Below are 23,029 nucleotides of genomic sequence, written 5' to 3' on the forward strand. Positions count from 1 at the left end.
TTCTGTAAGGAGAAGTTCATCTGAGCAATCTCCATTTTTTTTATCCTTTTACTCTAATCTTCTTTTGCCTCTTACCAGCCTGGGTTTCTGCCCTTAGGCCGCATCCCTCAGTCAACTGAAAACTCTACGCAGTGAAACGAGAACACTGGTTCAGCAGATATTCTGAAAACCCATACGCATTTTAGGAGGTTCATAAAGGAAAGATACAAATGTGAGAAAAAGTCAGCCTCATAAATAGTCAGATATATGCAAATTAAACAAGAATGCAGCAGCTAGACTGATAGGTTAAATGTATACATAGCAACATTCACATCTTAAAAACAGTGCTTAGTAAGGAAAAATGTAAGAAGAATGAAATATCCACCCAGCAATATTTATGAATATTTAAAATACATGATATAAAAAAATAAGAGCAGACACATAGAAGGAATATACACTAAATTGCATTGTAATAGCTACTTAAATGCCAGAAACCCAGGTTTGATTCCCAGAGCCTGCCCATGCCAAAAAAAAAAAAGTTACTTAAGCCAGGAGCTGGAGCTGGGGAGAAAAGGAGTGGCATAGGATATGGAAACAAAAGGGAAAGAGAGATGACAGATGATGGATAGATAGAGATAGATAGATAGATGGTGTTCTAGTTTGCTAGCTGCCGGAATGCAACACACCAGAGACGGATTGGCTTTTAATAAAAGGGGATTTATTTTGTTGGTTCTTCAGAGGAAAGGCAGCTAACTTTCCACCGAGGTTCTTTCTTACGTGGAAGGCACAAGATGGTCTCTGCTGGTCTTCTCTCCAGGCCCCTGGGTTCCAAGAACTTTCCCCGGGGTGACTTCTTTCTGCATCTCCAAAGGCCTGGGCTGAGCTGCTAGTGCTGAGATGAGAAATGTCGAGCTGCTTAGCAGTGCTACGTTGCAATCTCTCATTTAAGCACCAGCCAATTAAGTCAACCATCACTCATTGCAGCAGACACGCCTCCTAGCTGACTGGAGATGTAATTGGCAACAGATGAGGTTCACGTACTGCTGGCTTATGTCCGCAGCAACAAGACTAGGCATGCTCACCTGGCCAAGTTGACAACTGAATCTAACTAACACAGATGGATAGATAGATAGACAGACAGATAGATAGATATAGATGGACAGGCAAGTGAATAATCTGGCCCAGGCCAATGATGAAAATGGTCCAAGTATAGTAACTGAACTCTCTACATATGAGTTCAAAAAAATAAGTGAAAGGAAAAAAATAAACAAGATTCCATTTTACATAAATCAAATTAACAAACTTCAGAAGAATCATAATAGTATTAGCAAGGGCCGTACATTTCTGGTAGGAATGCAAATTAATACTTCTTAAAAATAGAATAATATATTATGTGCTGAAAAGCTTCAAAGCATCCATTTAACACTGGGACCGAATAATCAAATGTCTAAGAATTTATCCTAATCAAATATATTTACCACAATTTCTGTGAAAATGTTTACATCATGGTTAGTTACAATAATGGAAAAATTAGGAATGAATGTCAAACAACAGAGGATTGGCTACATGAATTATGGCATGGAAAATCATCCAGCAGTTTTAAAAATGTTGTAGAAGGACAATTAATAATATGGGGAAAGCAGGCAATAAAATTGTATATAAAGTATGGTTTCAATTTTGAAGGATAAACATATGTGTAAGCATGTCTGTGTATACAGACACATATAGACACGTAGAGATATTCATAAATTAGGAAGACACACTAAAATTCTAACAGTGTGATTTGGGAGTATATAAGTAAGGAATTTTAGCTAATTTTATATTGTGCTTTGTATTTTACTGACTTTATCCAATTATTTTTTGGGATCAACAGCAATTTGTTTGGTAATTGGGGGGAAAAATTACTAAGGAGTTAAAAGAGCCACTAGCTCTTTTCTCTATAAAACATACTGGGTGAATGGCTAGTTAATCTATTAGCCACATTTTTTATACAACTGACTGATTTACTGTTCTTGGGCAACATATTTGAATTTCAGCAGCATCTTCTGTAGACACTAAGCTTGAGCCAAAGGAATATTATCCAAGCTGAAAGAGGCTTTAGCTGGTCCACACAGGGGGGAATATCTCACAAGGAAACTAGCTTTCCATTGATTCTTAAGTCACAGGATGAAGGCAGGCGGTCACTTTTCCTGGATTTATCTTGTAGCCTGGCTCCTTTTTTTTTTTTACCAAAACTTATATCTGCTTGCTTAAAATTTCAGGAATCAAACCCATCATCTTTGTTCAGTGATTCAGCTCACCAGCTGATGCATTCATATAAGTTATGTTTCCTCCCTCCTGGTCCTCTATCTATACTCCTAATTTTGCAAAACAAATAAAATATAAACCCAAAGTTTTCAATTGCAGTGACCACTTAGGCTTAGCTTGATGAACCAAATGGGTCTCTCAATCATCAATGCATCAGACCATCGGCAACCAACAGCTGTCAGGATTCCCAGGATTTTGCCCCAGCCCCTGTTAATTAAATGGCTATTGACTTCTTCAGTAATACTTTGGGCCTACTTTGCTATAGAAATTGAAGATGGAAAAGGAGGACCACCAAGCAAAACTATGCTTTTGATGGGGAGAGTTCCCAGACTTCCTGGCTGCACTTGAATAGCCTGCTCAGATCTCGGCAGCGATTACAGGGAGGTGCTATGTACTCTGTGGGCAGCATAGAAAAACAGGTGAGAGTGGAACAGGAATAGTGTTGAAATAGACAACGAGGGAGAGAGAGAAAGAATGTACTCCATACAGTGTAGCTAAAATAACTGAGAACCCTGGAAGCTGGGCAGAAAGCCAGAAGACTTGTCATCAGTTTGGAATCCATAGCTGAAATATGTTGGGGTTCAGATTTGTCAGAAGAATGGCTCTGTCTGGAAGATAAACTCCCTTGTATTTGTGGTGGGCTTTCTCTACTGGCATGTAATACCCTTGTTCTGTCATTTGTCTTTTGTCATATACATCAAGAAACTATAAGGAGTACAGACAAATGCCAAACAAAACAGCTAGTTCCTGCTAAAAGAGCTCACAGCTACTTTTTACTTCTAGTCTCCATTTATCCTTTACATGAGTATCTGAAGAGGGAGGGCATTTGGTCCCATTGTTAGCTGTCTTACTGGGTCTAGTTTACTTAAGAAACTTATATTCTAGGAAGTCAATCCTGTAGGCCTTCCTTTTGAATGGCATAAAACACTCCATGGACGCCACCCAAGTTTCAATGGCAGATTTTTTTTAGTCACCTTTACAGTACTGATATGGCACTTACCTGTTCTAAAGACAGGAGAAATGAAAGGGAAAAAGAGGAATGGGGAAAATAGAGATTCTGCAATTTCCTTGAGGCCACACTTAGCCAGGAATTGCTAATAAGGGATAAATAACAGAAACTGATGGAAAAGAGATTACCTATAAGTCAAAGTCTAGCATGCCTGTACATTTCTGTCCTTTCTCCTCCATGCAATGGTTTAGCACATTTTGCTATCAAAAAGTATTCAGGATGGTCTTATATATGTTTAGCATTGTGGAGAATTATGATGTATAAGACTTGTCACTGCATCAGTATCTGTCACTTCCTATTATATTATCTTTTAAATTGTTGGTATATCACCGATAGCAATAAATTCATAAAGTGACAACTATTGGAAATTGTCTTATTTGTTTACTTATTTACCATTACTTTTCTCCTATTGAGGAAGTAAGTCCCTTAAGTTCAGAGACATTATCTCTCTGGTTCACCCCTGTGTATCAGGACGTGGAACATAGAAGATGTTCAACAAATATTTGTTGAATGAAAAAAAGAGAAGACAAGAATATCACTTAAAGTTGTAAATCCCCTTTACAAGACAATAAGCAATTAAGTGAGAGATCATATAGCTGTTGATGCCAGGGGAAGTTTCAAGGAGTTGATGATGGGATTTGTGATTGGCCTTAAAAAATGCATAGGTTTTAAAGAGCAGAACAAAATAAATAAAGGTAGAGTGGTAGGAATGCATTGGGTCCCAAACTGAGTATGTATCTAGCAATGAAAATGGAACTGATCCTCACACTCTGGAATATGCTGAATGAGCCATGGAGAATACCAGTTTGACAATGCCAATCCCACCAGAACAAAGAGGGTTCCTGTCTTCATAGGGATTGCAGAAGAGCAGTTTCATAAGTGCCTGTGCCAAAAGGTCCACCCAGACCAGAGCCAGGCTGCAATAAGCACGTGCTGGAACAGAAAGCCAAGTCCCATTAAGTGTTCACTGCTTTGGAACTGACCTCCAAGAAGTCAGCTCTTCATTTCCGCAGATGATCAGGCTGCTCTAGTCCAACAAATCATTAACTTCAGAAGTTCCTCTGCTCAAACCACAGCTTTTGAATCTCAACTAGGTCAGTACCCAATATGTAAATTTTACAAGTTTTCTTATCATATGCTTTCCCTGCTTTCCCTCTGAATATACTCAGTAAGAAATAAAGATACCCCATCATTCAATCTAAGGGAATTTAAAAAATAAAGGAACTTTAGCTTGTGAAGAATATAGTCAGCTATTCTCTATATCATATTTGTCTCTTCATGAACATACAAAATAGATTTTATCTTCAATCAGACATTAATGGCACAAAAATATTTGTTTCTTAAGGCAAGTGGGTTGTTTTTCATCCCCATGGTTTGAAAAATAAAGGAATATGCCAGCCATAATACAGTGGCCCTTTTCAAACATCATTTCTAACCTTAACAATAATGCTTTAAAGCAAAAAATATTATCCCATATTATCCCCATGTTATAGTTGATGAAACAAGGCTCAAAGAAGTTAAATGACTTGCCCAAGACCATATAAGAGTAAGTAATAGAGTTGAAATTCAAAATTATCTCACCCTATACAGACCTATAAATGTTTAATAGCCTGATTCTTTAAGTTTCAAAATCTAAGACCACATAGCATTCAGATACAGAATAAACTACACAGATGTTTGTTTTTGGATTTTATACACCTTTGTAAGTAATAGATAACCCTGCCTTGATAGTGAGCTCATTACATGGAAAAACAGAGTCATACACATCCATCTCCAGCTCCTCAGAACCTAGCACGCTGGTTAAAAGAGAATGAACAGGGAGAGTGGGAAGAAAGTAAACTGGGAAGAAGAACACTGGAAAGCAGGAATTCAAGTCTCTTAACATGTAGGAAGGGCTTACTAGGTAGCAAGAAGCACCAGCCTAAATGACAAGTGTGAATTCACTTATTCTCTGTTTTACCCATAAGGCAGCAGAGTTAAATAATATGCTGCAGTTTATTAGTGACAGAGCCAAGACTGGAACCCAGGTCGGTTTGGCTCCAGAGCCTAAGTGCCTACCTATTGTGCCATGCTGGCTCCCCAGTTGGGGCCTGAACAAAGAAAGTAGCACCTCCCAAGGGTGCACACCTCCCCACCCACAGGCCTTTGCAAATAATGTAATTTTAAAATAAATAAAACTAAACATGGATATGCATGTAAAAAGGGGCTAAATTCTACTCTTTCTCAACTCAAAAACTACAGTTTTATGGGCTGCTTATTTTACATTAATCTTGAATGGTGTGTGTTAATTTGGTTTTAACTTTTTTTCTTATAAGCTCTTATATCTAGGATTTGTGTGCACAGTTCAATGGTCCCTCTAGATGGAACAGAGGTTGACTGAAGAGAGGGGCAAGACAAGTGAGGAAGAATATTCTCAGGATATGGCAAACTCAGTCTGGATCCAGATTGAGATTAAGTCCCAGGTTTCTAAGAAGAAGCAATGGAATTGCTATTCTGGTAGAGAGAATTCAATAAGTCTGGAGCAAATGGTATGCAGCAGTGATGCAGGAGGTGCTTCCATTGGTTGTGATGGAGAGTGATTGGGGCGCAGGGCAAACCATAGCAGGGTACTATCCCTGACCACCTGAGGGTGGTTAGGAGATGGAGTATTAATGTCTCAAAATGAGACAGTATACCTGATGGTGGCAAGAAGCAAAGCAGAAGCCCAGTCCTAAAACCTGAGGTTCATGGAGTCAAGAAGAGAGAGGTACAGGATAAGCAACAGGCAATTTTAGGCCAGATCTGGCTGGTAGCAAAGGAAGCGTAAGGAGTAAGACAGAAGCCTGAGGGCCAAGCCTAAAAGTGAAACTGGGGAGCTAAGAGGGTAGGTATTCCTTGACCTTACCTGTTGTGGAGAAAAGGCAACTTACCTTTCACTTGTCTTCAATTTAGATGGTATAGAAATGGGTAGTGCTGAGCCTTAGAGTAAAGTGATCAAAGAATCAAACTCCATAGTTGGGGAGGGCAGGGGAAATGAAGCAAGAGCAGATATGGGTACACAATGTGGCCTACAGGTACAATGATATTTAGTTTAATAATGCAAAATAAAATGATAATGATAACACGTGTGTATATATACATATATGTTTACATGCATACATGTGTATATATGTATATATGATTAAATTCAAGGGAAAGGGTAAAACGGTCAGGACCTCAAGAATGAGATTCTCTGGCAGGACTCAGTGGTGGACAAAGGTCATCTTCTCTTATGCCTCTCTGGTTTACCTGTGCCTACTCTTTTGTTGAAAAGCCATGTGCATTTACTATTTGGCTCTGCCCTGTACCTTTCACTCTGCTCTATATCCAATATAGTGTGCACAAATATCAATCAGGTGATTTCCGGTAATGAGTGTCCTCAGCAAGGTGTTCACTTTCTTTTGGTTTTGATGGGCCAATGAAGTGGTAGATCATCCCCATCATAAGGTGACTGACCCTGCCCAAAAGGATCAAGCCAGAAAAACCTGCTGTTGCTGTAAGATGAAAGCATCTTTTTGAAAAGTTTTGCACATACAGGAAAAGCACTCTGGCTGCCTGCCTGACTTCCAAGGTCGGTTGTGAAAAGCCACCAAAAACGGTGTAAGCACACAAACTGCAAAAAATTCCAGTGCTGAGAAACCTTATTTGGAAAGATGATCTGGGCAGTTGCAGAGTCAAGACAGTGTCCAAAAATATATAACAAGTTTAGTTTTCGTTTTCAAGATTTCCCTCTCCCTCCTTTCTCATCTCTCCTCTTCTTTCTCCTTTCTTCCTATTTTATGCATAAAAATGCAACCAGGCTGAACTAAAGCAAATTGGTTTAATTCCCCGGAGGAAGCATGAACAAATTTTCCCGGCGACTTTCTACTAGAGGCATTTGTGCATGGGTATGTGGATAGAATGTAGAAGCAGTCGGCTATGTAAACCAGTAATCAAATGAAACATTACCCATTTCAAAGTGCCCTAGAACTGCATTAACATTACCAATTAAAACACTGGGCATGGGGTGAAGGAAAACGGACAACAAAAAGTCAATATGTATGTGGGGTGAGGGGTGTGTGTGTGTGTGAGAGAGAGAGTATGTGTGTGTATTACAGGGGGTGGAGGTGGTATGTGGGGAGAAGTAAAACCTAGGGAGAATTAATATCCTTTTAAAGGCAAACACTTTCACAAGAGTGATAGTGGTAGGTCTCTTTGATGGAATGGAAGAAAGGAGGAAAGAACACATTCAATAATTTCATCAAATTGAAATTTCAGCAGCTTACCTAAATTGCCAAATCATTAAACACTCATAAAGACATTTGTATGTGCCCATTCTGGGCTTGTTTTAAAATACCAGTTAAATAGAACATGATAAGCAGTAAATATTAAGGGTTCTTTTCTCTTCTATGGCTGGGACTTCTGTTAAAGCACTGGCCCTTCAAACATCACCCAGCATATATTCATTTGTTCATCAGAAACTTGTTCAACAAATAGTAGGTACTTTGTGGAACCGTTGGTAGTTGAGAGACAGAGCTAAAGAAGATAATTTTACAGACTACAAAGAGCCCCCCCCCCCCCCCCACGGAGAAGTTGTTCTGTCTTCCATATTGTTTAATGAAAGGGAAACTAGCCACAGGACAGGCACTGCTGTCCTGATAGCTCAGTGGCATAAATAGTACCAATGCTTCCTTTCTAGAGGTTCACACAGTCCTATGGGCTGTGCTTGTGACCATATCTTGGAATGGAATGAGCATCAGCCATATCCACAGAGAACCTCCACATTGCCTGGAAGCTCACCCACCCTGCATATTGATTGATACCATGCACTTATATCTTTTACTCTTTTCCTTCTGTAAAGCTAACCATGGGCATGAAAAAGAGGGCATGCTAGCTGACCCTCAGACTCTCCCACCTCCGAATCTCATGACACACTGGCCCTTCTCCTGCTCAGCTGCAGAATGCAGTGACCAAAACTCCCTGGTGCCACATTCCAGATCTGCCCCTCCAGCCCACACCTGCCTTTTCAGATATACCTGTAGGTTTTGGGCATATCTGATGCCCTGTCTCCACTAGAAGAGAAACTTACGTCTCTGTGTCCTGTCTTCATTTTTAACACTACCCCTTTGGCCCATTTCTTTGTTGAAAAAAAAAAGGTTTTTTACATTTACTTTTTCACTTATATCCATGATTACAATCATTGTTGAATAATGGTCAGGTATACACAACAAACTAAATTATATTATGTCCCCTCCCATGCTGAGAGACTTTTATTGTAGTAAGAACTTCATTAGATAAAAGCATAAATAGATAGATAGATAGATAGATAGATAGATAATAAATAAAACATATATATATATATATACACACACACACACACACACACACATACGTATACCCTAAGGTAAGTAGATTTATATGCCCACTTTTATTTGTCCAAGTTCCTTATTATGGTACCCCTTTCTTGTTTCGCTGTCTCTTGAGGTGAAAATAAATTTTAAAAATTATATATATATATATATACACATTTTCCCTTTGCTTTCACTGAAATACCGAATATTTTCAACACTAATGAATTTAGCTTCAACATAATGGTAATGTGAACCAAAAGTATGGCATTACTTAAATACCACTGCAATGCCCCTAAGCTTGTGTAGGACTTGAAATCACATCCTACAAACACTTCACTGAAGCACTAGTAAGGTTATAAAAACAATGTGTATCATCTCTCTCCTCCCACTGTTCTTTTTATCCCATGGGGAGACTCATTCAGAATTTTTTCTCTTACTTGCAAAGTAGCTCACAGCCCTGGAGGCCCAGACCACATGGGGTGAATGGAGTGGGGACTATTCCTGCAGCCTGCCCATCTGCAACCTGGCTGGCAATACCTGCACAAGTGCGGTGATCTTGGTAGAAGCCGTCCCCGCAGATGGACGCACACTGACCGTGCCTCAGCATCAGGGGAGGTTGGCATGACGAGCACTCCAGGTCACTGGTGCACGTGGAGCACTGAGGCTGGCAGGCTGATTCCCAACAAAGTTAGGAGAGAGAGAAAGGGAACCTCTGATTAGCTCAAAGATGCCACCCCAGTGAGGATTATAAGAAGCCCACTCCTGAGGCCCCAGGTCACAGAGAACTAGAAAGCCAGAGAAAGACTTTTAACCATCATCACTTATACACAGCTCATATTTCATACCAGGCACTGTTCTGAGTGTGTTACAGATATGAATGCATTTAATATTCACCACAACCTCACAAGGTAGATTTTATTATGGATGCCAGTTTTACAGAGGAGGAGAAAGCTCAGAGAGGTTCACTGACTTTCCCAACTTCACGTGGTTAGTGAGTGATGAAGCTACTACTGATTACAAAGTGCATTTGAAATCAGGCAGTTCGGCTCAGGAGTCTCTGTTCTTTACTTCTTATCTGTCAGTCCCCAATTTCACTCTCAACCTTTTTACAAAAATAAACTTTTTTCCTTTTCCTTCACACCCTATGACAGAGAGGTAAATAACTTTCAAAAAAACAAAAAACTGAAGAATATGGATCAGGAGAGGAGGGAGAAGAATTGAATAATTACAAAAATAATAAAAACCACTAATCCTTACTGAGCTCTGAGTATATTCTGGACACTAGTCTAAACACTTTAATCTACTTAATCCTCATAGTATTGCTCTGAGGAAAATACTAGTATTACCCCATTTTATAGTTAGGAATACTGAGAAAGGTTAAGTATCACAGGCATGGTATGAACCTATATACTCTAAATTGGATAATTAATTGTACAAGTCAGAGGTAGGGATAAATAGTAAAATGATTTAACCTCAACTAAGCCAAATTCTTCCAGGCAAATAGATAGAACATGATAAGCAATAATTTTTGTAAGATGTATAAGAATCCTGATACTGAACTCATTCTGGCTTCTCTGCCATAACCCACAAAAGGTAAGTTCTATTATCAATTATCTGAATGATGTTGGCAAGTCAGTTAGTCTCTCCAGCCCATGGGTCCACATTTGCTAATGAGAAAGTTCTAATAAGTGATCTCTGAAGTCCATGTCAGTTCTAAAGTTCTATCCTGAATTAAATGAATGGTTTAATAAAAGATACCAAGCATCCTATTGTTGAAATCTTCACAAATGAAAAATCCAGCCATGACTACTAAACAATTATTCAGTAGTTCACATTGCCTATCTTCCTGGAAGCATTGAAATTCTTGTAAACATTAGAAGGAGACCTGCAGGTAAAGAGGCCAAATAACCAGCACAGTGACCTTACTTCCTCCTGATGCTTTTTGGAATTATACATCTCATGTTTACATGACCCCTCCTTGACAAAACTGAGTTTCAGTTTGAGAATAACAGCCTTTGAGGAGTTTCCATGTCTGCCACCTCTAGGTTGTCTGCCTGGAGCCATACCTAAACAGAGACTGCCAGCGTGGTAAAATCCCAGTCCACAGCTGTGCACACACCGTCCATTCTGCAGGAACTTCGTGGGGTCAAGGCAGAGGTCACAGTGGTCAGGAGACTGAGAACAAGTCAAGCAGTCTGCGTGGCAATGAACTAAAATCAAGGACAAAGTAGAAGAGAACTCAGTAAAGACCATATGATTTCTCTTACGTCTTCCAAAAAGGAAACCATAGCATACAGAGTAGTATAGGATGGAACTTAGGTATGATAAAGGCCTCCAAATAGTAAACATATATTTCAATGCAAGATTTCAAAGAACACTTCCTTGTCTGAAAAGGTGTCACTGTCTCCCTTAGCCCCAAACTGAAGGTACTGAAAACATTACTACCAGCCCCATTAATGCTTCTACCTTCTAGAATGCCTCTAGGAATGGAACCAACCAGCTCTGTCATATATATTTAAACAGATTCAACAATTTACCATTTCCTAGATGTTCTTCGTAAGCTCTGGAATGCATGGAAAGTTAAGACACACACCAACAATTTTTAAAAATAATAGTTATCTTCTGAAAAAGTACCACTAGTTTTCTTCATTTTTCTAAAATTGCAAATCTCATTCCCAGTAATTGGAATTATCCTTGAATTTAGTGGTATCTATCAGTAAAGAAGTTCTTTCAGGTTTTGAAGTTGTCAAGGACCTGACTTTCAATGTTTAGCAGCTAACAATATGCCAAATATTTGTTTCAGAAAGCCCAAAGAACACTTTGGTACAGGTAACATAATTAAGCCATAATGTTACTTTGCTTTTCCCACATTAAACTCTTCACGGAAACACTGTGATTAGCCAAAATAAATTGAGTGCAAAAGAGCAACGGTCAATATGAAAAATTGGGGGGCAGAGATGAAAACAATTAATTATAAAATATGAATGGAAGAAAATGCCACTTCTCCAAGAGAGACAAAGCTTATAGGCAAATTATTCCTCAACTAGAGCAACTCCAATGCTTGCCAACAATTATCAACTGGAACTAATTCAACCCCAGGTGATTTGAAAGCAGAGTTGCAGAACAAGTAGATAAAATTTTCTTTGGGAAGAAATTAATGAGACTTTAAACTTCAAAATTCCATTTGAGCACTCCAAAAGGAACCATCTGTTTAATAACTTACCTTAAAAAAAATCCATTATGAACTTTGAGCAATTATTTTCATATCTTCAAATATGGAACAGTCTTAACACCTATTTGACTTTATAAATTTGTGAACATTATATAATTTGATTTTCACAATTTTTCAAGAACAAGTAAGGCACATTTGATCAACAAAAAATTAAGATATAGAGGGGGTTGGGGTGGTAGTAAGTGACTCGTCGAGGGTCACATGTACATATATCAGTGGAGTTTGGCAGTTACATGGACAAAGATTAATTAGTGTCATTTGTTAGAAAAATTAGGAAGAAACAAACCAACCAATCACCAGGTGACGAACGAAAAAGAAGTGAGGGCCGTAAAAGAGGATCTCCGAATTCTGTGGCAGCAAAAACATTTCAGCAGAAATAAATTGGACGTGGACCCACCTGATATGCAATCTGGACAGCACTGTCCCTTCACCACCATGGCTAGTGTGGCCACTGGGCAGGGTGGACAAGAGGGCTCATAGCATGTCACCTGAGCCCCCCGGCACTCACACACCTTGCAAGGGCCATCCTCCCACTTCTCTCCCTCCTACATGAAACAATAAAGAATGACATTGTTATCAGAGCCCAGTAATTCAAGAGACAGTTTTCTGGTGAAGAGCCTCTGATTTCACGAGGGACAGATGAAGGGCAAAGTGATATCCTGGCACCTAATCAGGGCCATGTCAAACCTAACTCTGAAATAGGACAATAGCAGAAGAGTCTAAACGCAAAAGGGCAGTATTTCTTCTTCTTGTTTTATAATTTTAATGTAGGACCCAGGAACAGGGGTAAACTGAAAGCATTCTGGGTTACCAGAATAAGCCAGAAGCATTTAATACTTGTTTTTCAACCTATCTCACCAACACACACATACACTAGAGGGGATTACTGGGTACCTAGTGATTAGCAGGGACATTAAATACAACCTCTAACAATAGTAGGAAACTTGGTGAAAGCCCTGAATTTCCTTATGGTTATTGCAATAGTAGAGTCATTGTGTTCTTAAAATTAAAGCTTTCGCAGGCCCATTTGCCCATTTTTCATGAGCTGTAGATATGCCATTGGCTCCTTCACAGTAAAATACTCTCTTCAGTCAAGCAAATTATGATAATAAACTTTAGCACTTTGACAGAGAATCCAAAGTGAATCATAAAGGGCAATTCATTTTTGCTCACAAACTCACTCAACCTGGAAATATAAAAGAGACAAAGGTTTCTACCAGAATGTATCAGAGTGATGAGGGAGATAAAAAAAAAAAAAAGTAGAGAATAGGAAGGAATATTTTAAAATAAAAATTTGATAAAATGTTCATTATTAGGCTTACTGCTGATAGATATCCCAAAGTATTTCATGATAATGTATAGCAGTCTTAAAAAAACTGAGAAATATTCTCTTCTGACAACAGAAGTGCTTTTCTTCCATTTCGAGACAGACCAGAATTCCTGGCCCCTTATTCTATAACCTCCAAAATTGTAGGCTCACTTGTGTGAACAAACACACTCACAAATGTCCATAAAAAGAAGCCAAATAACATTATCCTGCAAACAACCTAGAGAGAATGAATACTCAGTATAATTTCAACTTCCCCAAACCCAAGAGGCATTTTCTCCAGCAACCATTCAGTGCATGAAATTCCACTGAAGGTTAAGCTGAGTCTTCTAGGCCAGAAAAAAATCAGAAGGAAAAAATTATCACAAGAAAGGGGAAGGAAATATATAGGACTTTGTATTGGATAAAAACAACTATCATTCGTGGAAAAAAAATAAGCAAAGTTCAAACCATGGTGCCCATCAAACATAACTGCTAAAAATCCTAAGGCATTAATGTTTTCCAACATATGTCAGACAGATTAGCACCTAAAACAACTTGAGAAATAGCTAAGCACAAGTTAAAAATCTGTACTTACTGGAATTCGTTTTTCACTCACATTTGTGGACATCTAAGAACAGAGAGAAAAGTATTTATTATACCCCTAAAAACACCATTAGGTTGATCTATTCATTTTTTTTTATTAGGAGTTATCCATTTTCCCTCAAGTAGCATGTAACTTCATTCACTTACTTTAAATCAAAAGAAAGTCTGTCTATACTGAAAACAAGAGAAGCATACCAATGAAAGGTGAAGACATCATGCTTAGGAACTCTTTTGAGTTTTTATTTCCACTTTTGTCTGAACATTTGTCTTCAATTCCTCTCAATTAGAATAACTTTACCGCTAAGGAATCTAAGCTTCTAAGGACAAATTCCAAGCTGGGAAAGGATAGTTGATTATCATTGAGAAAATACTAATTCAGCATTTATAGGGAGCCTTTAGTGTCCTAAATTCAAGGTTAACTCAATTATGAAATATCACTATGAAACAAAGCCAACAGCATAATAATAATAATAATACCTATTTTAAAGCATTTTTGATGTGCCAACACTGTTCTGAGTGCCCCATGAGGTAGGTACTATTATTATCCCTGTTTTATGATTGAGGATTATTTAATTTTTCCAATATCACAGTTAGTAGGTGAAAGAGTAGGGATTTGAGCCCAGAGTGTGTGCTGTTAAACTATCTACACAACACTGCCTCCCCAGCATACACAAAATCACTGGAAGAATGACAGTTGCAGTTTATCCAAATCACAAAGGAAAAGTTTACAGATCAAAGCAGCTCACTCTCATTCTCATAATTCTATTATGGTCGGTCAATGACGCAGTTGTATTCATGATCAACCGGCATATTTTTAGGAACAAACTGAATTTATTAACATTCCAAAGCCCCATTGTGGGTTACATAACTAGGGCACATTTGAAGAGATTAAGATAAAAAAAAACTTGGGGGGAACTGATATAATAAAAAAATAAAGATATAGGGAGAACTGAAACCTTAACAAATGGAACTTCACTTCACTTCCAATCCATCAAGATTCTGTCAGTCCTACCTGCAAAATATTCCTAGAGCCTAACCATTTTTCACCACAGCGACCACTTCCCTGCCTAGACCAAGCACCCTTTATCTAGACTATGGTACGAGGCTTCTCACTGGACGCCCTGCTGTCACTCACTACAGAGCGGCCAAAATGATCCTTTACAAGAGCACTGCTTGATCCCAGCCCTGTTTTGCTCAAATTCTGCCAAGGATAAAACACAAGAAACTTATGGTCTACTTCTGGGCCACATTTCTAGTTCCTTTTCCCTTCAATCTTTTTGTTCCAGACATGCTCACTGTCTTGCTGTTTCTTGGAATGCCAAGCACACTTCCGCCTCATTGCCTTTGCATTTGCAGTTTCCTCATCCTAGTAGGTTTCCCCCCAGTTAGCCATGTGTCTTCGCTCCCTCACTTTCTACAGGTCTTGCTTGAATTTCTCCAAATAAGAGAGGACTTCCCTGATCATCTTAAATAAAAACAGCACACACCCCAGTCATTCCCTAGCTCTCTTAAAGTGCTTTATTCTTTTTAATAGTTCTCATCATCACCTGACATGTTTGTTTATTGTCTGTGTCTCTGCACTAGAACGTAAGCTTCATGAGAGCAGGGACTCTGCCAGTTCTGCTCACTCCTGTTTCCCTGGTGCCCTGCACGTGGTGGATGCTCAAAACATCGGCTGAATAAATGAAGGGATAAAAGGACAGAGAATGCAATCTCCTCTGATTAAATTCTGAATAATATATTTCTTTTACAGTCTTCAGTATTAGCCCAATACTTACAAAGTCTGCATTTTCTTCATAAACACAATAGCTATTGCTTGAAATGCATTCAGGACAGCATTTTCCATCTAAGTGAATTAATTCTTCACCCTGTAGAAATAAGGGTTGCAGTGGCACATATCAAATTAACATCTCCAGGTAGCAGTGCTAAATTGAGAAGCAGCTGGGTTGCTGCCTGGAATGAAAGCTTTAGCACCTGCCTGGAATGAAAGCTTCAGCACACCCCTTCACTTCACACCACCACTTATTTAATCTCTGCCCTGTGGAAAGTCTTGTCGCACCATAGCTCACAAAGTGCTCTTTTCTCCAGTGCTGATGAAACTTGTGAACTGATTTTGACCATAATTTCCTATCCATGGTCAGGAGCTCATATGAATAAGATGGCCAAGGTTAAGGTTATAGCCTTGGAAAATTATGAGTTTCAGAAAAGGATGACACTTTCTGAATTATATCACACTTGAATTGAAGACTGTGGTTTCATTAACAGTGCTCAAATTAGAACAACATTTTCCCATTGAATACAAAATCAGATCCATCCCTTTATGTACAGCTGTGGTCTCAGGCATAAATTAAACAATGGAAAACTACATTCAGTATTCTGAAGGTCTTAATATGTTATCCAACTCACATAAATCACTATTTTTAAATAGAAGAAGAAATGAAATGCTGTGGCACTGTAGTTTCACTTTCCAAATGTTTAACCGTCCAAAGTCTTGACCCCTTAATTTCCCAATACCAATACTTCCAAAAAATTTTGGTTTTTTACCCAAAAAATTATATAATTCTTTGTTTTTAGGCTCTGGGAATAGAACCCAGGTCTCCGGTATGGCAGGAGAGAATTCTGCCATCGAGCCACCGTTGCACCATCCAAAGGAAGGTTTTTTGTTTTGTTTTGCCTTGATTTTCTATTTTTGGCATGTGTAGGCTCTGGGAGTCGAATCTGGATCTCCTGCATGCAGGCAAGAATTACCACTGAGAGAATGCCCTAGAAATTATATAATTCTAAATTCTATAACTTAGAAAGCACAATCCTGTCACAGAATTAGAGATTTAGAGAACCCACTTCAAAAATCCAATCTTTGTTTATAATTTTTCATATGCATATTCTAACATCTAATATGATCAATTTTTCATATGCATATACTAATATCTAATATCAATATCTTTGCTAAAGACTAGTCTTTAAAGTATTATCTTCTCTCTAAAGAAGTACCTGATTTCTAAAAAATGATACTGTTTTATAAATGAATATATTATTTAATTTTGAGTCTATATTACATTTAAAATGTATTTTAGGGCAGGCCATGGTGGCTCAGCAGGCAGAGTTCTTGCCTGCCATGCCAGAGACCTGGGTTCGACAAACAGTGCCTGCCCATGCCCAAAAAAAAAAAATGTATTTTTAAGTGCCACGTTAAATGAAACCATGCTAAAGAAATCTTGTTAAACGAAAAATAATACAATATTGCATAAACGAGGATCAATATTTTATGTTTAAAAACCTGAACATTAAATAAAAATATAAAATAAAAGCATTGGTCATCTTTGGACAGTAGCATTATAGGTAAAGTTTCAAGTTTCCTTTTATTCTTTTTCTTTAATATTCAAACATTTCTAGAGTAACTACACATTCTTTTAATACTAGATAAAAATTAACTTTTAAAAATAGCATAAAAATACATGAATGACTGTAACTAGCTATGATGTCTAAAAAGTTATTTCAGCAAGATGGGAATTACATAAAACACTGTCCATCAAAATATAATGTCAATCAGAGGCCAATAAGAGCAGTGGGTGTTGTAAAGAATAGACATATTTACATATAAATTGTTTTGCAGAAAGGTGACAAATCAGCTGGTAGTGAAGGCCTAACCAAGAAACTAATGAAATTTGCTTTCAAACATTTAAAGGGGTTTATATGCATGCAGTCTAAGTCTCTGAAAACCGTGTTTTGAAATAAGACAGAGTATGTGTACTACTTTTCTTTTTCTTTTTTGCATGGGCAGGCAGGGGGAATCGAACCCCGGGGCATGGCAGGCAAGAACTCTGCCTGCTGAGCCACGGTGGCCTACCCTGTGTACTACTTTTAAAGACAAAAACACGTGACAGATTCTTGAGTGGCCACTACAATATCTACAAGCAAAACTGAAAATAAGCTCACATTACTCCAAATGGGCAAAGAATAAGGGCTTTCTGAGCCATCAAACACTACTGTAAATACAGACAGCACTGCTCCTGGAGAATAAAGATTCAATTTTGATGAGGTAGGAAGTTCTAAATAGATTCGCTATTTATAGAAGAAACCTAGATGCCCCAACTGCATCAGTTCTCAGTGGTGGGGAACTTGGTCCAATTACATTTATCTTTTGCTTTGAGCAAAACTGCTTTGTGAAACAGAAATAATTATTTTCTTTTTAAGAGGATTCTGCTGCACAGACCAGATCAAATCTGCTAACCCTTCCCCATCAAAGCACACCACATCTACCACGCCAAATACTCTCTAAGTTACATTCGCCTCTTTATCCCACAAGAAAACACATTTTTTGAGTGTACTTTCCTCCACTGGTAAAAGAAAAGATAACTCACATTTAAGGCATATCTACTCCTCCCTTCTTCCATACACTTTGCTATAAGCCTCAATCCACTTTCCCCCATCATTTTACATCCCATATTTGATTAAGTTTATTTTTAAAAAAGTAATCTGACATCTTCATCTGAATTCCCGTTCAAAGACATCATGAAAAACAGAAAAACGAAAATCATCATGTTGTGCTGATCAACAGCTGATTTCTTTATGTTTTGATGTCTAGGGATTTGGTTTGATTTATTGAAGATAAGGGTCATGCCATTTTCTCCTTTCCCAACAAAGAAAAATTGTACGCTGGTTTTGATACCATCTAGAGCAATGCTATTGATAATCAATGTGATAATGATTACAATGGTGAAAGCTGGACATTTTTTTCCTCTTCTTCCACAGATTCGCATCTAAGCCCTTTTGTGGGCATACACTTAGATTTAATCCACCCTTGGTTCCTTGGTATCCAAGACTCGAAATCAAATGACCTTGATGTTTTAGAGAAAGAAGCTGGCAAAAAGCAGGGTAGAATTAAATAAAAACACCAGTAAGAGTACTCTCACAATTCCCCTTGCAAGAGGTAGCCATTTCCTCCGGGGTGCTTCTAATGCATTTAATTATTTCCATAATCATAGGTATTATAATATAATTTCTGTTTACAGAACAGATTTTCCTCAAATTCTGGGAACTCTTGAGAACAGAATGTGTCTTACTTTTATATCAACAGAGAGAGAAACTAAACAGGAGTTCGCAAGTTAGTATTCCCAAGTTTTAACAAGTTCAATAATTAGATATTTAAAGAGGTATGGCATACAAAGAAGGAATTTTTCATAACGTTTAATTTCGGGCAAAATTTCATTTCTGGTAGTGTTTTCAGTTTGGAACCAAATACCTTAAACAAAATTTGGGAAACAAATTTTTGGAAGAAAGTAATTTAGATGATTAAAGATCTGGAGAAAGAAGACAGAAGGGAAATGAGAAAGGGAAGAGACGTTGTTATAGGGCAGTATGAGGAATACTGAGGCACCTACTTCAGCAGTTGATCCCCATTTTTCCTAAGAACAGATAAGAGGACTTGCCTCATGCTAACATAGGAGGACACCTGGGGATGCGTTAACACTGGGATCATGGGTTCAATTATTTTCTGTCAGTGAGACTCTGTGTTCAGACCTGATTAAAACTAGATAACATAAGGAGCTGCCCTACCAGGATCACCTCTCTCACATTTTCCATAAACCCTGGGATATTAGACAAATTAAAACCTTGGGAAATCACCCAACACCCTCTGGGCAGGCTGCCAAAACTAAGAAGCCCAGCCTCAGTCTAAGCACAGAGAGGGAAAGAAAAGACCCCGGACCAGGATTTTTTCTCATCTTCATCCAACATTCTGACTCCCCTAACATAAAGAAGGAAAGGAAATGAAAAGGCGTCAGGGGGAATAAATCTGCAAAAAGCAACACCCTTTTTACCGAAATATGTTTCAACTCTGCCAAGACTTAGAAGTGGGAGGCAAAATGAAAAATAATCCTGTCACTGACAGCCGTGTTTGAGAGGGTGTTCCTCCTCATGCCCAGTGTTAAGAGGAACCGAGAAATAAGGGAGAAGAACTAGAAAGAAAACGCCTCCGCAGACACCCAGAGCTTCAGACCTTTCACATTTCCCTCACCAACTCAAGTTCACAACGCTGAGGAAAATTGGTGGGGCAGATGGGAGCGGTGAGAGAGCAAGAGACAACTTTAGAGGCAATTTGTTTTGCAATGGGTCAAAATTGAATCGTAAAGAAAAAGAAATTTCCTTATAATATATATCTACAGCCCAAACAGAGGCTCCTTTGTTAGAAGCTTCTAGAAATTTTGCAGACAGAAGTCAACAGAGCTAATTGTTTATGAGGTTCTCTTCCTGCTCTCTTTTTTTAAAATTGTAAAAAATTAAAAATTAGAAACGTTTTGTTTTCTTTCTGACCCACAGGTGCGACCCCTTAGGTACTGGCTCTCCTTTCTACTAAATGCTGCCAGCGAGACCTGCAGCAGAAGCCAGGTTTCTGGCACAACTGCAGGATTTGGTTTCACAACCATGGTGAGCTGGGCATACCACCAGCAAAGTGGTCCAGCTGCACTGACTGATAGGCCGATGTCCCTTATCCAGCCCTTTTGCTTCACATCTCTCTGGCTCAGGGCTTCCAATCTGACCAGATGCACTAAGAACTGAAAGCTCCAGAGGGCTGTTCCCAGCCAGCCTGAACAAATATCAACATTCACATTAAACTGCAGAATCTTTGTGCTAGGAGCCCACTCAAAACGTGAGCAGTCAACCTGCCATCCATACTCACTGCTGCCAAGAGCTATGGAACAGGCAGGGGACCACCTATCCCAGGCGAAAGACCTGTTATAGACCAAATGGCAATGCCTTTGCTTCTTACCTGGGCACACTTCACTTTGGCACACTCTCCCATCCGGCAGGTAACTTGGCCTCGGTCACATATGCAGAACTCACAGGCTGAGCCCTTCCACATTTCATCCTGGTACCGCACAATCCCCTCGTACGAGCAGTTTCCAGCAGGAGACACGCACTCCACGCAGCACTGCCCATGATGCCGAACCCTGCTCTGACCCTGAGGTCATGGAGACGGTGGTGGGTGAAAGGTCATGATCAGAAAACAGTGAAAACCTCAGAGCCAATCAGGGCAGAAAGAGCTAGAACATCACCATACTGCTTTCGCCCCACCACCCACCTAACCCAGAATAAAGCTCAGAAAATCCGGCCACACACTCTCAAATACCTTCTCGCATCTTAGTGGTGGACAGGCTTGTTTGTGGCACCTAACTTCACCCCAGTCACATACACACGTGGTACAGGCATTTTCACTCCACTGCTCACCATGCTGAGCCCAGAAAGGGAAAAAGAAGTGGAAAAACAGTCATATATATTGAATAGAAACAGAGACAAATGAAACACAATTTTTTATTACAATTTAAAATGCAGCCACATTGAATTATATCACTTAGGTGACAACAACCTCTAAAAAAGTCAATAAACATCTAAAGAGAGCTTTGGATTCATTTTCGCTCAACTATTTCATTCCACATAAATGTTGTGAGCCCACTCCATGTCAGGCACATATAGGTTCTGGAAACATGGAGATGAAAAGAAAGTTGTAGCAGATACTATGGGTTGGCTAATCAATAATCAATCCTGAACTCATGTTCTATACCTGAAGGCCTGGGTCTCACTATCAGATAATAGTTTTCCCAGATTCCCTTGCAACTAGGGCATAGGCATTGTCCCAATATTAACTAGAAGATGTCAGGGAAGTTTGCTAGTATGGTGGAGATTGAAGAGTCTTCTCCTCGATAAAAGAAGAAAAGCCCATCCCATTGGTGATATTTGTATGATGATGAGCTACCTGGAGCTAAGGAAGCCATGTTGGGACTAAAGCAAATGGACACATGCTGAGGACAGCAGGGTAGAAAGATTTAAAAAGCTTAGATCCTTGAGGATATCACTGAACCCTAAACTGACCTATCTTAGAAAGCTGTCTCTTCTAGAAAAAATTAGTTCAGAACAGCACTGTCCAATAAAAATATAACTCAAGTCACATGTGTGACTAGTAGACAGTACAGATCTGGTACATGCAGAATCTTTCCCAATTAGTTTCTTTTCACTGAGATTTCAAGTGACCCATCTAGAATTGTTGAGACATCTATCTGCTAAAACAGCCTCTCATCTCCCTTCTCTCTCTCCCTTACCTTCTACCCCCGCCCCCACCAGTGTAAGGTGGAGGGTGTTCCTGGATATCAGTACATAAAATCCAACCAAAGCAGCAATGTACCACATTCGCAGAGTCTCAAAGCTAAATGTAAACTGATGGTAAACAATGTAAAGCATTTTTTTCCTTTCAAAATGTGTGAACAGTAAGTTCACCAAGGTTTATGAACCAGATGCTGCTTGCCAGCACATTCCTTTATATTTCTAATCCTCTTCAACTTAATATTTTCATAAAGGCTTTCCATGAAGAGAAAAAAAAGCCGTTTATGGATTGAGTTACTAATCCTGGCAAAAAGTCAAAGACATGAGGGCAACGGTTGAAAGGGTAGAAGGCAGATGTGTGAGAACTTGTGTCAAACCACCTACATGTGGGACATCAAAAGTTACCTCATGCACTTGGCCAGCCACAGAGCAGGACCTCGCAGAGCACCGTGGGCAACATTTTCCAGGGACTCGGACTATGGTTTCATTCTTCACACCCAAAACAATGCATCAAAAGGAAATGTTAATAAAATCCACAAGCAGGAGAAAAATTGAATTCACAGCCAACTCAGGCATGTGCTTCAAGCCTCCATAACAGCAATTTCCTCTTATTTAGCATTTATTTGTCACCTGGGGCTTCGATAAGACTTAGCATTTCCAAAGTCAGTGTGACTTAAGAAGTTTAGACATTCCTCAAGTCACAGCCTCTTCTAAGAACAAATAAAAGGACAAATAATAATAATAATAAAAGGTAGGACTTCAGAGCACCCACTTGTAGGCACCAATAATGTCAACCCTCAAAAAATGCATCCTCCTGCTGAGTCACCTCCGAACTCAAAAGTAAATGTATCCCCTTCCCTGATAAGCCACTGCCTGTTCTTTTGTATCTTTATATGAATCCATATATGTGTATTTAGGAAGACCCTTAAGGTGTTAAAAAAAGAGAAAGAGATTAATCATACCCCTAGATATCTAGAATTAAATCTTTTGCAGATTGAATTGTGTTCCCCCAAAAGATACATTGAAATCCTAATACTCAATACCTCAGAATGTGACCTATTGGGAAATGGTGTTATGACAGATGGAATTAGGCAAGTTAAAATGAGGTCATACTGGAGTAGGGTGCTCCCTTAACATGACTAATA

General features: G+C 38.9%; 1 protein-coding gene across 2 annotated transcripts in view; it reads right to left on the reverse strand.

Annotated features, from left to right (window-relative positions):
• The window catches only part of FRAS1 (Fraser extracellular matrix complex subunit 1), a 500,829-nt gene that overhangs the window by 246,019 nt on the left and 231,781 nt on the right, over positions 1-23,029 (reverse strand). For both annotated transcript variants that reach the window (XM_077143064.1, XM_077143062.1), the window contains exons 7-14: positions 22,290-22,373; positions 20,917-21,018; positions 20,557-20,748; positions 15,566-15,655; positions 13,780-13,812; positions 12,273-12,420; positions 10,710-10,853; positions 9,181-9,315 (exon numbers count right to left, since the gene is read on the reverse strand). In XM_077143064.1, the coding sequence (XP_076999179.1) occupies positions 9,181-9,315; positions 10,710-10,853; positions 12,273-12,420; positions 13,780-13,812; positions 15,566-15,655; positions 20,557-20,748; positions 20,917-21,018; positions 22,290-22,373 (928 nt within the window). The remainder of the gene's footprint in view (positions 1-9,180; positions 9,316-10,709; positions 10,854-12,272; positions 12,421-13,779; positions 13,813-15,565; positions 15,656-20,556; positions 20,749-20,916; positions 21,019-22,289; positions 22,374-23,029) is intronic.

Source organism: Tamandua tetradactyla, chromosome 24, assembly GCF_023851605.1.
Source record: "Tamandua tetradactyla isolate mTamTet1 chromosome 24, mTamTet1.pri, whole genome shotgun sequence".
NCBI classification, from domain to species: domain Eukaryota; kingdom Metazoa; phylum Chordata; class Mammalia; order Pilosa; family Myrmecophagidae; genus Tamandua; species Tamandua tetradactyla.